Raw genomic sequence first — 14,307 nt, 5'->3', positions numbered from 1 at the left:
GGTTAATGGGCCTACATGGGCCATGAGGGAGAAGAGGAGGGACGGCCAGGGCAGGCCGCGCGCCCCCTCCCCCTAGTCCGAATAGGACAAGGAAGGGGGGGGGGCGGCGCCCCCTTTCCTCTTTCCCCTCCCCCCTTTCCTTCTCCAACAAGGCAAGAGGAGGGAGTCCTACTCTCCTCCAGGGGCACCCCTAGGGGGTCGGCCGCACCTCCACCTCCCTCCTTTATATACGGGGGCAGGGGGCACCCCAAGACACACAAGTTGATCTTCGTGATCGTTCCTTAGCCGTGTGCGGTGCCCCCCTCCACCATATTCCACCTCGGTCATATCGTTGCGGTGCTTAGGCGAAGCCCTGCGTCGGTAGAACATCATCATCGTCACCACGCCGTCGTGCTGACGAAACTCATCCCCGACACCCTGCTGGATCGGAGTCCGGGGATCATCATCGAGCTTAACGTGTGCTGAACTCGGAGGTGTCGTACGTTCGGTACTTGGATCGGTCGGATCGTGAAGGCGTACGACTACATCAATCGCGTTGTCATAATGCTTCTTCTTACGGTCTACGAGGGTACATGGACAACACTATCCCCTCTTGTTGCTATGCATCACCATGATCTTGCGTGTGCGTAGGAAAATTTTGAAATTACTATGTTCCCAACAGTCGGTCAGTTGAATCTCTGATGTTTTCCCTTTTTGCTGCAGCTCCACGAGACATCGTCGTGCTTTCTGATGAAGAAGAAGAAGTGCCTCTAAAGGAGAAGACGAGGAGAGGCAAGGGCTCGAGCGGGAGAGGGCTTGAAGTTCAAGTCCCTCAGTCGACGCCGATGCTTGAGGCGGTGGTCGAGCATTCGGAGATCTGGTTCGGACCAACATCACATTCGCCGACCCACTAACGACTGATCGCCCATCAGGGTCGACTGCTCTGGCTCCTGCTGCTCTAGTGCAACTCCATGCGTCCGACCCAGTGGCTGCTTCGACCGCCCTGGCACCATCGCTTTTTGCTACATACCAAACTCCAGACGACTCGCCAAGTTTCGCCAGGGAGGCTCTTCGCCAGGTGAATCTTGTTATGGAGCAAGTGAAGGTGATGCATGAGGCCAGTCAGGTGGCCTATAATGCCAGCACCGCTCTGGAGACCAATGTTAAGGTCAGTTACCTCCCGACTGAACTTTTGAATAATGAAAAACTGCCATTGTAGATTCGCTGTCCATATGTGCGTCCACTATCATGGGTCTGTATTTCATATCCGATCACCCACTGGGGTGTGCCTGTCTTAGAGTTTAATAGGTATTTTACTCCACTCGACTCATGCTGAGTCGAGTGTTTTGTCCGAACCAGCGGGGGGACGCAGAGTGCACCCACTGGGTGTAGTCCCCAAGACCACGGTCGGCTGCTGGCAGTCGGCTGGGGTCTGAGAATCTACTCTTTTTTTTGACTCACGCTGGACAGACCATGCTGAGTGTTGATCCAAATCAGTGGGGGCATGCTAAGTGCACCCACTGGATGTAGTCCCTGAGACTACTGTTGAATGTTTGATTCGGTAGTAGTCTTAGAGTAACTTTCACTGTGATTGTCTTTCATTTCTGTCGACTGATATATTTCTCTCGCTGACTGCAGAGGTCTTGTGATCTTGGGGCTCAACTTTCTAAGTTGAACAAGAAGCAAATCAGCCTCAATCTTGATCTTGAACTGGCGAAGAAGAACCTCAGGACTGCTCAGGAAGAAACAACCATCATGGGAGGTAACCAATCGTCACCTGTCCACCTTGTGTTTCGCGCCTCTCAGTGTTTTTGCTTTTAGTCTCTTTGAACCGAGTGACCACACGAATAGATGTGCGTAGTGAAAACCGTCAGCTTCAAGCTCATCTGAAGAGTGTTGTTTCTTTAGAGAAAATGAAGGAGGCTCTGGAGAAGAAGGATCTGGATCTTGCTGCTGCTTAGAAGGAGGGACGAGAGAAGACAACGCTTGCGGACAAGAAGCTGGCTTCGGTCGGCAAGTTGGAAGAGGAGAACTCGAAGCTGAAGACCACCATCTCTGAGGCCAATCGGGAAGTTGAGAAACTGAAGAAGGACAAGGAGAGCTTAACCAATGAAGTCGGAAGCCTCCAAGCCAAGACGAGTGAGCTGGATTCCTCTCTGGGTCAACTTGCTGCCAAACTCGTCCTAAAGCTTGAAGGTATCACCGTTCGACTGATCAGTTGCCGTCGAGTGGAACGTTTTGCTATACTACCAACTCACCATTTTTTCTGATTGTGCAGAACTTTGCCAGGACTTTGAGGCTGAGACTGGGCGGGTCGAGACGGGTCTCGACCCCATCAATTGTCCTGTTAAAGATAATGTTGCGATGAACTTGCTGCGGTTGGAATCACGCATGGATAGTGCTATTGCTTATCTGGCTCGACTGAAGGCGGCGATGACTCAGGTTGATGCCGAACTCTAGCCTCAGGCGAAACTTTCACAAAATCTCGAGTCGCTGATGACTCGACTGAATCAGATCCCTGGTCAAGTGCAGGAATGGAAGAAATCATCCGCTCACTGTGGCGCTGATGTTGCCCTGTCATTGGTCCGAGTGCACTGCAAAGACGCCACAGAAGACAAGCTGGCGGCCCTCAAGGTTGCGAATACTAAGAAGCACACCTTCCAGTCCTTCATGGACACCTTCCTTGAGGCTGCCACTCACATTGCAGACAACATTGATCTTGATAGTTTCTGTGGTCCAACCAGCCCTTCTCCTGACGAGTGACCGAAAACATTATGCTCCACCTTTATTTGCCTCGGAATGCCGAGTGATTTTGTAATCGCTGAAACTCCTTCGGGCCTGATGCCTGAGCACTTTAATCCATGGTCTGGAACCTTTAGATTTATCTGAACTTGGTTTATCTCTGAATTTGTTGTGTTTGTCTTTGAGTGGAACTTGTTCTTCACTCGGAATAGTCCTTGTACTTGTGATGCAGCTCTGAAGAAGAGGTCGCAGTTGACCTCGTCGTCCTTGCGAATCGGGTTGGAGCAGCTGTTGGATGAGCCCTTGGCAGCATTGATCAGCTCATCAGCAAGGCACTCAGCAATGGTCTTGATGTCCCTGAAAGTGGTTCGCCTTGGCAACATGCTCAATCTCGTCCTTCTTCTTGATGGCGTAGCTCTGAGGAGGAGGTCGCAGTCGACCTGCACCTCGTCATCCTTGCGGAGCGTATGGCTAAGTCCCCGAGCGAGAAGATCAGTTCTCACTCGGAATGTATTTTTAAACTTAGGCGAGTGCGGTACTGCGACTAAGCCCCCCGAGTGAGAGGATTGCTCCTCACTTGGTAGGATTTTTCAAACTTAGGCGAGTGTGGGACTGCAGCTAAGTCCCCGAGTGAGAGGATTGCTCACCACTCGTAGGGTTTTTCAAACTTAGGCGAGTACTGGACAGCAGCTAAGCCCCCGAGTGAGAGGATTGCTCTCCACTCGGTAGGGTTTTTTCAAACTTAGGCGAGTGCGGGACAGCACCTAAGTCCCTGAGTGAGAGGATTGCTCACCACTCGATAGGTTTTTTCAAACTTAGGCGAGTACTGGACTGCAGCTAAGCCCCCGAGTGAGAGGATTGCTCACCACTCGGTAGGATTTTTCAAACTTAGGCGAGTACTGGACTGCAGCTAAGCCTTCGGGTGAGAGGATTGCTCACCACTCGGTAGTATTTTTTCAACTTAGGAGAAACAGATTCGCAGCTAAGCCCCCGAGTGGGAGGATTGCTCACCACTCGGTAGGATTTTTCAACTTAGGCGAAACAGATTCGCAGCTAAGCCCCCGAGTGGGAGGATTGCTCACCACTCGGTAGGATTTTTTCAACTTAGGCGAAACAGATTCGCAACTAAGGCACCCACTGGGGGATTTAGAAGATGTAAAATAGGAACAAAAATCATTCGGGAGACTGTAAAATCGTGTCTTTGATAATCAAACTAGAAGGTATTTCTTATTACATCTCAACAGGCTGAATGCTTAAGTGTAAAAGGGGCGGAGCAGCTCCGCATTCCAAGCGCGTGGCTCGTCTTTATTGTGCTCGACGTTGTAAAGACGGTATGCTCCGTTGTGGAGCACTTTGGTGACAATGAAGGGGCCTTCCCAAGCAGGAGCGAGCTTGTGTGGTTTCTCCTGGTCCACCCAAAGAACCAAGTCTCCCTCCTGAAATGCCCGACCCCTCACGTTTCTGGCGGGGAATCGGCGCATGTCTTGCTGATAAATGGTCGACCTGATCAACGCCATCTCTCTTTCCTCTTCCAGGAGATTAAGTGCATCTTGCTAAGCCTGTTCTGCTTCATCTTCTGAGAAAAGTTCGACTCGGGGTGCATTGTGAAGCAAGTCACTCGGAAGTACAGCTTCAGCTCCATAGACTAAGAAGAATGGAGTTCGGCCGGTCGGCCGATTAGGAGTTGTCCTCAATCCCCAACGTACTGATGGAAGTTCATCGACCCAGGCGCCTGCTGCATGCTTGAGGTCACGCATCAATCGGGGTTTCAGTCCTTTGAGAATCAATCCATTTGCTCTCTCAGCTTGTCCATTCGACTAAGGATGGGCGACTGAAGCGTAGTCGACCCTAGTGCCTTGGGAAGCACAAAAGTCTCTGAACTCGTCAGAATCAAAGTTAGACCCATTATCAGCGATGATGTTATGCGGAACACCATATCTAAATGTTAATTCTCTGATGAAACTAACAGTTGTACTTGCTTCAAGGTTTTTGATGGGCTTGGCTTTAATCCATTTGGTGAACTTGTCGACTGGTACAAGCACATGGGTAAAGCCACTCCTGCCAGTCCTCAGAGGTCCAATCATATCTAATCCCCAGCAAAAGGCCAGACGAGTGGAATAGTCTTCAGAGCTGACGCGGTTTTATGGGACATGTTGGAGTAAAATTGACAGCCTTCACATTTGTCTACTATTTCTTTCGCCATCTCATTGGCATGTGGCCAGTAAAATCCGGTTCGGTATGCTTTGGCCAAGATGGTCCGAGAGGACGCATGGTGACCACAGGTCCCTGAGTGAATATCATTGAGGATCATTCGGCCTTCTTCTGGCGTGATGCATTTTTGGCTGACTCCAGTTACACTTTCTCTGAACAACTGTCCTCTTATCACAGTAAAAGCTTTGACTCGTTGGACGATCTGTCGAGCCTCTTCTTCATCCTCTGGAAGTTCTTTCCTAAGAATGTATGCAATGTATGGCACTGTCCAGTCGGGAGTGACAACCAAAACCTCCATGATCAAGTCGACCACGGCTGGGACTTCGACTTCAGTCGGATCTATGGCACTCTTAGGCTGTAGGGGCTCTTTAGTGAAAGGATATTCCTGAACTGAAGGTGTGTGAACATGTTCCAAAAACACATTGCTGGGAATGGTCTCTCTCTTGGACCCTATCTTTGCCAAGTCATCAGCAACTTGATTTTTTAGCCGGGGTATATGGTGAAGCTCCAACCCCTCAAACTTCTTTTCCAACTTTCTTACTGCGTTGCAATAACCAGTCATACCCGGGCTCCTGACATCCCATTCTTTCATTACTTGATTAACCACCAAATCTGAGTCACTATAGACCATGAGGCGACGGACGCCGACTGAAATGGTCATACGCAACCCGTATAAAAGTGCTTCATATTCAGCTTCATTGTTGGATGAATCAAAATGAATCTGGAGAATGTAGTTGAGCTTGTCGCCACGGGGGGATACCAATACCACCCCAGCACTGGAACCATTCAGCATCTTGGAGCCATCGAAGAACATGGTCCAATGCTTCGAGTGAACTTGAGTCGGTAGTTGTTGCTCAATCCACTCGGCAAGGAAATCTGCAATTGCTTGGGACTTGATAGCTTTCTTTGCCTCAAACTTGATAACCAATGGAAGGAGTTCAATCGCCCATTTTTCCACTCGACCAGTTGCATCTCTGTTGTTCATAATTTCAGATAATGGTGCATCGCTGACCACTGTAATGGAGTGATCAGAGAAATAGTGTGCAACCTTCTTCATGGTCATGTAAATTCCATAAACAAGCTTCTGATAATGCGGATATCTCTGCTTGGATGGAGTCAAAACTTCAGAAAGATAATACACTAGGCATTGAACTTTATAGGCTTTTCCTTCTTCCTCCCGCTCGACCGTGAGTACCGTACTGTCAACTTGTCCAGTGGCTGCAATGTAAAGCAGTAAAGGCTCTTTGCTGATTGGTGCAGCAAGCACCAGCTGGGTGGAAAGCATGGCTTTGAGCTCTGCAAACGCCGCGTCAGCTTCATCAGTCCACTCGAATTTATCAGATTTCTTCATTAATCGGTAAAGAGGTAAGGCCTTTTCACCGAGACGAGAAATGAATCGACTCAAGGCGGCCAAATAACCAGTAAGCTTCTGAACGCCATGCACACGCACGGGGTGTTTCATTCGGAGGATGGCATCGACTTTCTCTGGGTTCGCGTCGATCCCCCGTTCGGAAACGAGGAAATCGAGTAACTTTCCACCCGGGACTCCAAATGTGCACTTTGATGGATTAAGCTTGATATCATACCTTCTTAGGTTGGCAAAGGTTTCTGCGAGGTCGGTCAGCAGGTCGGAACCCTTACGTGACTTGACCATAATGTCATCCATATATGCTTCCACATTCCGACTGATTTGAGTGAGCAGGCAATTCTGAATCATCCTCATGAATGTGGCACCAGCATTTTTGAGACCAAATGGCATGGTGACATAGCAAAAGCACCTGAATGGGGTGATGAAAGCCGTTTTTATTTCATCGGGTCCATACATTTGGATCTGATGATACCCAGAATATGCGTCTAGAAAAGACAAGCGCTCACACCCTGCAGTCGAGTCGACAATCTGATCGATGCGGGGGAGAGGGAAATGATCTTTCGGGCAGGCCCGATTGATATGCTTGAAATCGATGCACATACGAAGTGAATCGTCCTTCTTAGGGACCATGACCACATTGGCAAGCCACTCGGAGTGGTAGATCTCTCGGATGAACTCCGCTTGCTAGGAGCCGAGCCACTTCCCCGCCAATTGCTTTTCTCTTCTGCACGGCGGACCGTTGAAGATGCTCTTTGACAGGTTTTACCTTCGGATCGACTCGCAAACGGTGCTCAGCCAGTCCCCTGGGTACACCTGACATGTCAGAAGGTTTCCATGCAAAGATGTCCCAGTTCTCACGGAGGAACTGGATGAGCGCTTCTTACTATTTGTTGTCGAGTGTTGTTGAGATATGAGTCGGTGCAGCATTGGGATTGGTCGGGTGAATATGAATCGGCTTCATTTCTCCAGACGACTGAAATGCAGAATCTGTGGCAGGCTTCTTGGCTCGCAACAAATCGCTCGGATCTGCATTTTTCTGATACTCTTGGAATTCAACTACTGCCATTTGTGCATCGGCAATTTTGGAACCCTTCTGGAAGCATTCCTCTGCCTTCTGCCGATTGCCAGTGACTGTGATCACTCCTCTGGGGCCAGGCATCTTCAGCTTGAGGTACACATAACATGGCCGAGCCATAAAACGTGCATAAGTAGGCCTACCCAGAATAGCATGATAAGCACTCTGAAAATCCACAACTTCAAATGTCAACTTTTCCTTGCGGTAATTCTTGAAATTACCGAAAACTACGTCAAGGGCGATCTGGCCGAGTGATTCGGCTTTCTTTCCAGGGATAACGCCATGAATACTCATATTGCTTTCGCTAAGCTTGGACATCGGAATGCCCATCCCTTTTAAGGTTTCAGCATAAAGGATATTCAGGCCGCTACCACCATTCATTAGCACTTTGGTCAGTCGAGTGCCTTCAACAACTGGGTCGACTACCAACGCTTGCCTCCCAGGAGTGGCTATACGCGCCGGGTGATCAGACTGGTCGAATGTGATGGCTGTTTGCGACCATTTCAAGCATGTTGTCGTTGCCGGAGCAACCATTTTTACTTCTTTGTTGATAACTTTCAATCGACTCTTGCTCTCAACATCAGCAAAAATCACCAGGGTGGAATTGACCTTAGGATAACCATCATCTTCCTCTTTGTCCTCGTCCTTGTCCGACTCCTTTTCCTTTTCACTGGACTGTTTCTCTCGGAATTGCTGGATCAGGAGTCGACATTGCCGAGTGGTGTGCTTGGGATGAATCAGATTACCCTCTTCATCCTTCTTCGTGTGAATGTGACATGGTAAATCCAACACATCATTTCCCGCTTGATCTTTTACCTTCTTAGGGGTCCAGGGCCCCTTAGGTTTTCCTTTAAACTTTCCTTGAACCACTGCCGTAGTTTCACCACGCGCTGTAGGTTACCGATTGGAATTGCCTCCACTGGCATCCTGGCCGACTGGTTTACTCTTTCCACTGTGAAGCTGATCCTCTTCTTCTCTGTTAGCGTACCGAGTGGCTATTTCCATCACCCGAGTCAGAGACATATCTCCAGTCCGACCGAACTTCAAGACCAGCTCTCGATATTTAACGCCTTCCTTGAAGGCACACACTGCTTGGTGCTCAGATACATTTTCCACTTTGTGATGCAAAGTGGTCCACCTCTGAATGTAATCCCTTAGAGTTTCACTCGGTTTCTGCATGCAATGCTGCAATTCTGTTAACCCTGCTGGTCGTTTGCAAGTACCCTCAAAAGTTCTGACGAACACTCGGGCAAGCTCCTCCCAACTGAATATACTGCCAGGGGCTAACTGAGTCAACCACGCTCTGGCTGACCCTTCCAACATCAGAGGAAGATGCTTCATGGCCACTTCATCATTACCCCACCAATCTGCATAGCCACTCGGTAATCCTCAAGCCAAGTGTCAGGCTTGGACTCTCCAGTGAACTTGCTGACTCCAGTCGCCAACCTGAAGTTGGGAGGAATCACTGCAGCCCTGATGGCTCTACTGAAACATTCTGGACCCGAAATATGAACTCTGCTGCCAGTTAGACGATCTATGTCAGGGCCTTCCCTGTGCGCTCTGTTTTGGTCGATTAGACCTTGAACGAGAATAGATCTCGCATCAAAGCCTGGCTCTCTTGGGTCGACCGGTACTCTGCGCTCGCCACTGCAAGGGTGTCTGTCATCGTATTGCCAAGGCACATATGATCCACTCCTCGGAGGAGGAGTGGGCACTCGACGACTATCGTCACGGCCGAGTCGGTGATCATGCTGCCCATGGTTCCTGTACTGATCTTGCTGATGCCCACGACCTTCACGACGCAGGGGTGATCTTGGGCTGTGGGCCGACTGAACTGTATCCGCCATCACGGACCTGCTATGAATCCTATTCCGCGATTGAGACACTGTTGTATTCTATTCTCCTGCTGCCCGGAGTAAGGCCCGGATCTGCATCAAACCTCTGCCAGTCTCCGACTGGGAAGGCTGAATTGACTCTGCTATACGGGCCGCAGCTGTCAGATTTTGAATCGGAGTGCGGTATACCTTAGGTTGAGGCGGAAAAAGCTGTCGTCGACTGGACTCAGGGATCCGCTCCCGAGCACGCTCGTCGAGTGCATGCTGAAGGTTCTCCAGCCGAGTACGCTCAGCTAAATTAGTCAGGCGCACCTCTTCCAAGGCCCGAGCCTCAGGGGTTTCCCCAACGATGGCCGTGTGGAGTGCATCCATGTTGTGGCGACGAAATTCTTCTCTCTGCTGTGAAGAGAGGGGTTCGGGACGGTACTCCTCATGAACGCGCGACGGATCGCCGCCACCATCACCGCTGTTGTTGCGGCGGAAGCCAGGCGGACTACGTAGTCCGTCGACCATCAAGACTTCAGCCGTAGGGTCGCTGCTATCGCACTTGGATGCGGTCTTGGTGGAGCCAATCGGCAGGTCAAACAGGCCATAGAGAGTTTCGTCGGGCTCGATTGCCGCGACTTAATGGGTGGCCGACTGACGAGCCACCGCATGTTTCACCCACCGCTGAAGCCGCGACTGACCGGATCGCTTGTGACGGCGAACAGCGGGGAGTGAGGATACCACAGGAGCCGACCGATACTGGGTCGACGGCTACCGGAGAAGGACACCGCGTACGCACGCGCGAAAGTGCGTTGCTCCACGGACGGGGAGCGCCTCGACGTCAAGGGGAGCTTCCTGAAGCCAGGTGGAGTCATCGGCGATGAAGACGAGCGCTCTGAGACAGATCTCGCGGCCCTTAGCCAATCCACCGCCGGAAACCATGATAATAGGGATCTGAGAAATCGCAACTTCACTAGAAAGTCGCTAAGACACCTGCCTCACGGTGGGCGCCAACCGTCGTGGTCCTAAGACTGACAGTAGAATGGGGGGTAGGTATGAGGAGGCAAGATCTCAGCTATGATGAAGTTGTACACACAAGATGTACGAGTTCAAGCCCTTCACGGTGGAAGTAAAAGCCCTACGTCTTGGTGCCCGGAGGCGGTCGACTGGATTATATGTGTGTGGTGTTACTGGGGGTGCGAACCATTGTCCCAAATGAGGGGGTGGCTTATATAGAGTGCGCCAGGACCCCAGCCATCCCCCGTTACAAAGAGTTCAATGTACATAAAGATGGGCGTTACTGATAACGCCAGCCTTAAATGTCTTTAATGTCCTTAAAGACTACGGAGCGAATACTCGCCCGTTGCTGTTCTGACTGACTTCTGGTCTTCTGTAGGTCGAGTGGTTTCTTGTATGGTCGAATGATTGATTGGTCGTGTGATTTCAGGATGGAGGGGTACCCGAGTGGTCCTTGATGGGTACTCCCTATTGTCTCTCTTGATCTCCTTTGCTTCTAGGGTAGTGACCTTGGGTGGGGTGTATAGGTCAGGCCTATGACCCTACCCTAGGTCTGTATCCTCATCAACCGCCGCCGAGTCTGAATACGAGTTCGGCTCTGGGCCATCATCCGATGAGGTAGGGGTTAGATCAGACATGGTCACCACCGTATCTATCTCCGGGGTTGGCTCTGTTGGAAGGTCGGATTCGAGGATCAGATTGGAAACCCGTTCCGGACTTCTTATGCCAGAGGGATCTTTGAGTTGATCTGAGATCCGTTCCGAAAGGACTTGGTCACCTCGGGCATCCGTGATGTACTCTAGGCTTCCGAACATGACGACCTGGTTTGGCTCAAAGTTCTCGACATGGCCCAAACGGTCAGTCGGATCCGCATACAGCATGATGCTGCCAAAGGCGAAAAGTTGGCGGGGGACGAAGATGTCACGACAACCAATACCGTTGTCAATCTGTAAGCAAGCCATCAATCCTTGGCGATCCAACAACGATCTCTCAATGAAGGCTCCAAATTTGGTGTCATAACCGTCAAACTCAGGTAGGGGGCCCAAGCTGTGAGATCAGATCAATGGGTTACAAGAGACAAGGGACATGATGCTTTTACCCAGGTTCGGGCCCTCTTTAAGGGGGTAAAACCCTACGTCCTGCTCTTGCTTATATTATGAATGTACCAAAGTACGGAGTTGATCTACCTCGAGATCGTAAGTTATGGTGTAAACCCCATGGTAATGGCGATGATGATGAATGAATGAATGTCTCTACGGACTAAACCTTTCGGCTTATATATGCACCAGGGGTATCTAGGGTTACACATGGTCGATTACCATCTAGGGCTTACATGTCGAATCTAACAGATATACTTGAAGTACACGCCAAGTCTTCGGTTGAAGCAGGTTAGACACCTCCAGAATCTCTCCTCCTCTACGGGCTGGCAGTCCAGTCCATGGACTAGACCGGCTAGGCCGGGACCCCCTAATCCAGGACACCGTCACATACACTCCCACCCTTATTAGCGTTTTTGAACTTATTTGGAATACCGCCCAACAAATGACCAAAAATGTTAGCAACACTTGTGGACGGATACAAATTTGACACTATTTGGATGACTGACCACGTAGAACATGCAAACTTGCGTTGGAAATGGAGGTGTTTGATTGTCTCATCATGAGTAAAAAACAACACTCCTTACTCCCTGGCCAGTTGCGTTGTGAAGCTCGCAATGGTCACTCACCTCTAGAAACAAGATTTAGTAACCGCTGAATGAAGAGCCGTTGAGGTATCACATGCTTGTAATCCTTTACCACCAGTCCGGAGGGTTGGAAAAACTGGTCCATGCCGTAGAAAAGAAAAGGTCAAATCGCCACACCAAGATCCAACCAACTATTTCCACTGATTGAAACACCAATTGCAAGATCTGAATAAAACCAACAAATATGAAGACACCTATCCTCACAGGCCCTTTGTTAGGGACGGAGTAGATGTCATCGAGGTAGGGAGAGGCCGAAGAGATCTCACTGCGAAGGTCCATCATGACTGTCACCTCATCGATGCCGTCGGGGAAACAAAAACCCGAGGAAAAATGAAAGGGGTGGGTCCGCACTCTTCCGACTGCCGATGAACGTGGGACGAGATAGAGGAGTGGGACCAAGCGGCAGCATGGAGGAGACTTAGTGACGGCTTACCCTTTTCCAAGTTTTCACAAAAAAGAATAAACTTTCCAGCTCCAAAAGTTTTCTTAGAGAGTCCATTTCCAAAATGTAAAGACAAAAACAAAATAATCATCACCTCTAACTAGAGTCCATACATGCCAGGCTGCACTCAACGAACTAGTCGAGCCCAGCAAGGAAGTAATAACAATATAATGTGCAAAAAAAAAATTCTCTCTCCCCCTCCCTCCCTTGCTTATCAAACGAAGATCTATCTTTTGGAGATTTGAAGCAGGATCTAATTGCAAGTCCGCCGTTGGATTTGCTCCTTTCAGCGAGCTGGTTTGTATAAGACTATGTTTGATTTCATCCTGGTAATGGAGCCGCGGAAGCCTCCTTGTTCATCTAAAAAAATCCGCCCCAAAAAGCTATCAAAAGAACTGTCCGCAAGTGTTGGCCGACATATTTTGCTCAATGTCTGTAAACATTCTGATTAATTGATAAAGCTTAGCAGTGTTTCTCACAAGAGAAAAAAAAACTGTCGGTGATTAGCCTAAACGGGGATCATTGCCCGAGTCCAAAAACAAACCACGGCAAAAATGACGGAACGGTCACGTCCAGCTCACTCACTCGCCACCCAAAAGGCCAAAACCGGAGAACCATCCGAAACCCCCTAACACCGTTCCTGCCACGCGGGTCCCATAAATCCCCGGCCACACCGCCCGTCTGGATTGTACATCCGCCTCCCTCCCGCTGCCCGGCGACCGGCTTCAGCCGGTCTACACCCGCAAGTTGACCGCCAGCCGTCGCGCTGCCTTCTTCTCCTCTGCCGGTAAATAAAACCCCACGACAAGGAAAAAAAAAAACTCTTTTCTACTAACACGCGCAGCCTCAGCGAAGCAGCTCAGCGGCGACAACAAAAGAGGGGGCCCTTTCCGTTGGTCGCCACCGCCACCGCCACCTCGCCTCGGCCCACCCCCCGCTCCTCCGCACGCCCGCGCGGGATCTCGCGCTCGCCCCGAGGAGGGCTCTCCCGGTGAGCGCTCGTCGATTGGTCGGTGCGCACGTGGTGATCGCGGGCGGATCTGGCGGGGTCTCGCCGGATCTCGGGCCATTTCGGGGGGTCGTTGCTGATGGTTGGGTTTCCTTTGTTTTGTAGCAGGGTTTGCGGCGGGCGATGGCGAGCCGGGTGAAGGAGGACGAGAAGAACGAGCGGGTCATAAGGGGGCTGCTCAAGCTGCCCGCCAACAAGAGGTGCATCAACTGCAACAATTTGGTAGGTTTCTCCAGTTCGCTTCATTAATGTGGTCGGATTTGAGACCGCGTTCGGGTGTGGGAGTCTAGAGTGGCTTAGAGCTCGCTTGACTTCATCCGCCATGGTTTGCTGCAAATGGCGCCTATCTGCCAAACACGAATGCGCATGGCGTAGGAGGGTTCTCATGGACATGGACTGGTAGGGGGTCTAACCATCATCCTGTTAGGTGGGCTAGAGATAAATGCAGCCTCGGTCTGCAGATTATGCCGTGGTCCTAAATAAATACGGTAGTCACAAGCATGGTGTTCGGATGCAACATGAGCCTAAGCTATTAATAATATGGAAAGTGGCGATGGATTATGGGTGCCTCATCGCTCGCCACACCTTGTTAAGCTTGAGGCCCTTTTATGCGCACTCCCTTAGTGGCTAGGCGCCCACCGAAGCTACCAATGTGGAAACTGCGAGGCCCATTTGGATGACTACCATTTTGGTAATCGACTCTTGCCCTTTCTTTGAAGCTACTGAGGTCTCTTCAGTGGTTTCGTTGTTGGGATGCACCGCAGTGATGTTACTAAATCTTAATTGTTAGTGCCACATTTGCATCCTGCATAACTTTGTGCCATGAGTTGTTGTCAATTGTTCATGTTCTATTCTATTCTCAGCAGGACCCAACATATCCATTCACATGATCAGTGGAG

General features: G+C 50.3%; 1 protein-coding gene across 3 annotated transcripts in view; it reads left to right on the top strand.

The window, feature by feature from the left end:
- The first annotated feature begins 13,236 nt into the window (after positions 1–13,236).
- The window catches only part of LOC119324542 (probable ADP-ribosylation factor GTPase-activating protein AGD14), a 9,922-nt gene continuing 8,851 nt past the window's right edge, over positions 13,237–14,307 (top strand). For 2 of the 3 annotated variants that reach the window (XM_037598326.1, XM_037598324.1), the window contains exons 1-2: positions 13,237–13,390; positions 13,517–13,630. In XM_037598326.1, coding sequence (XP_037454223.1) covers positions 13,532–13,630 — 99 coding nt within the window. In that variant the 5' untranslated portion in view covers positions 13,237–13,390; positions 13,517–13,531. Of the gene's footprint in view, positions 13,391–13,513; positions 13,631–14,307 lie in introns of all 3 variants that reach the window. The other variant, XM_037598325.1, reaches the window with a different exon arrangement.

Source organism: Triticum dicoccoides, chromosome 6B (genome assembly GCF_002162155.2).
Source record: "Triticum dicoccoides isolate Atlit2015 ecotype Zavitan chromosome 6B, WEW_v2.0, whole genome shotgun sequence".
Classification (NCBI taxonomy): domain Eukaryota; kingdom Viridiplantae; phylum Streptophyta; class Magnoliopsida; order Poales; family Poaceae; genus Triticum; species Triticum dicoccoides.
This window is presented reverse-complemented; position numbering and strand designations above follow the sequence as displayed.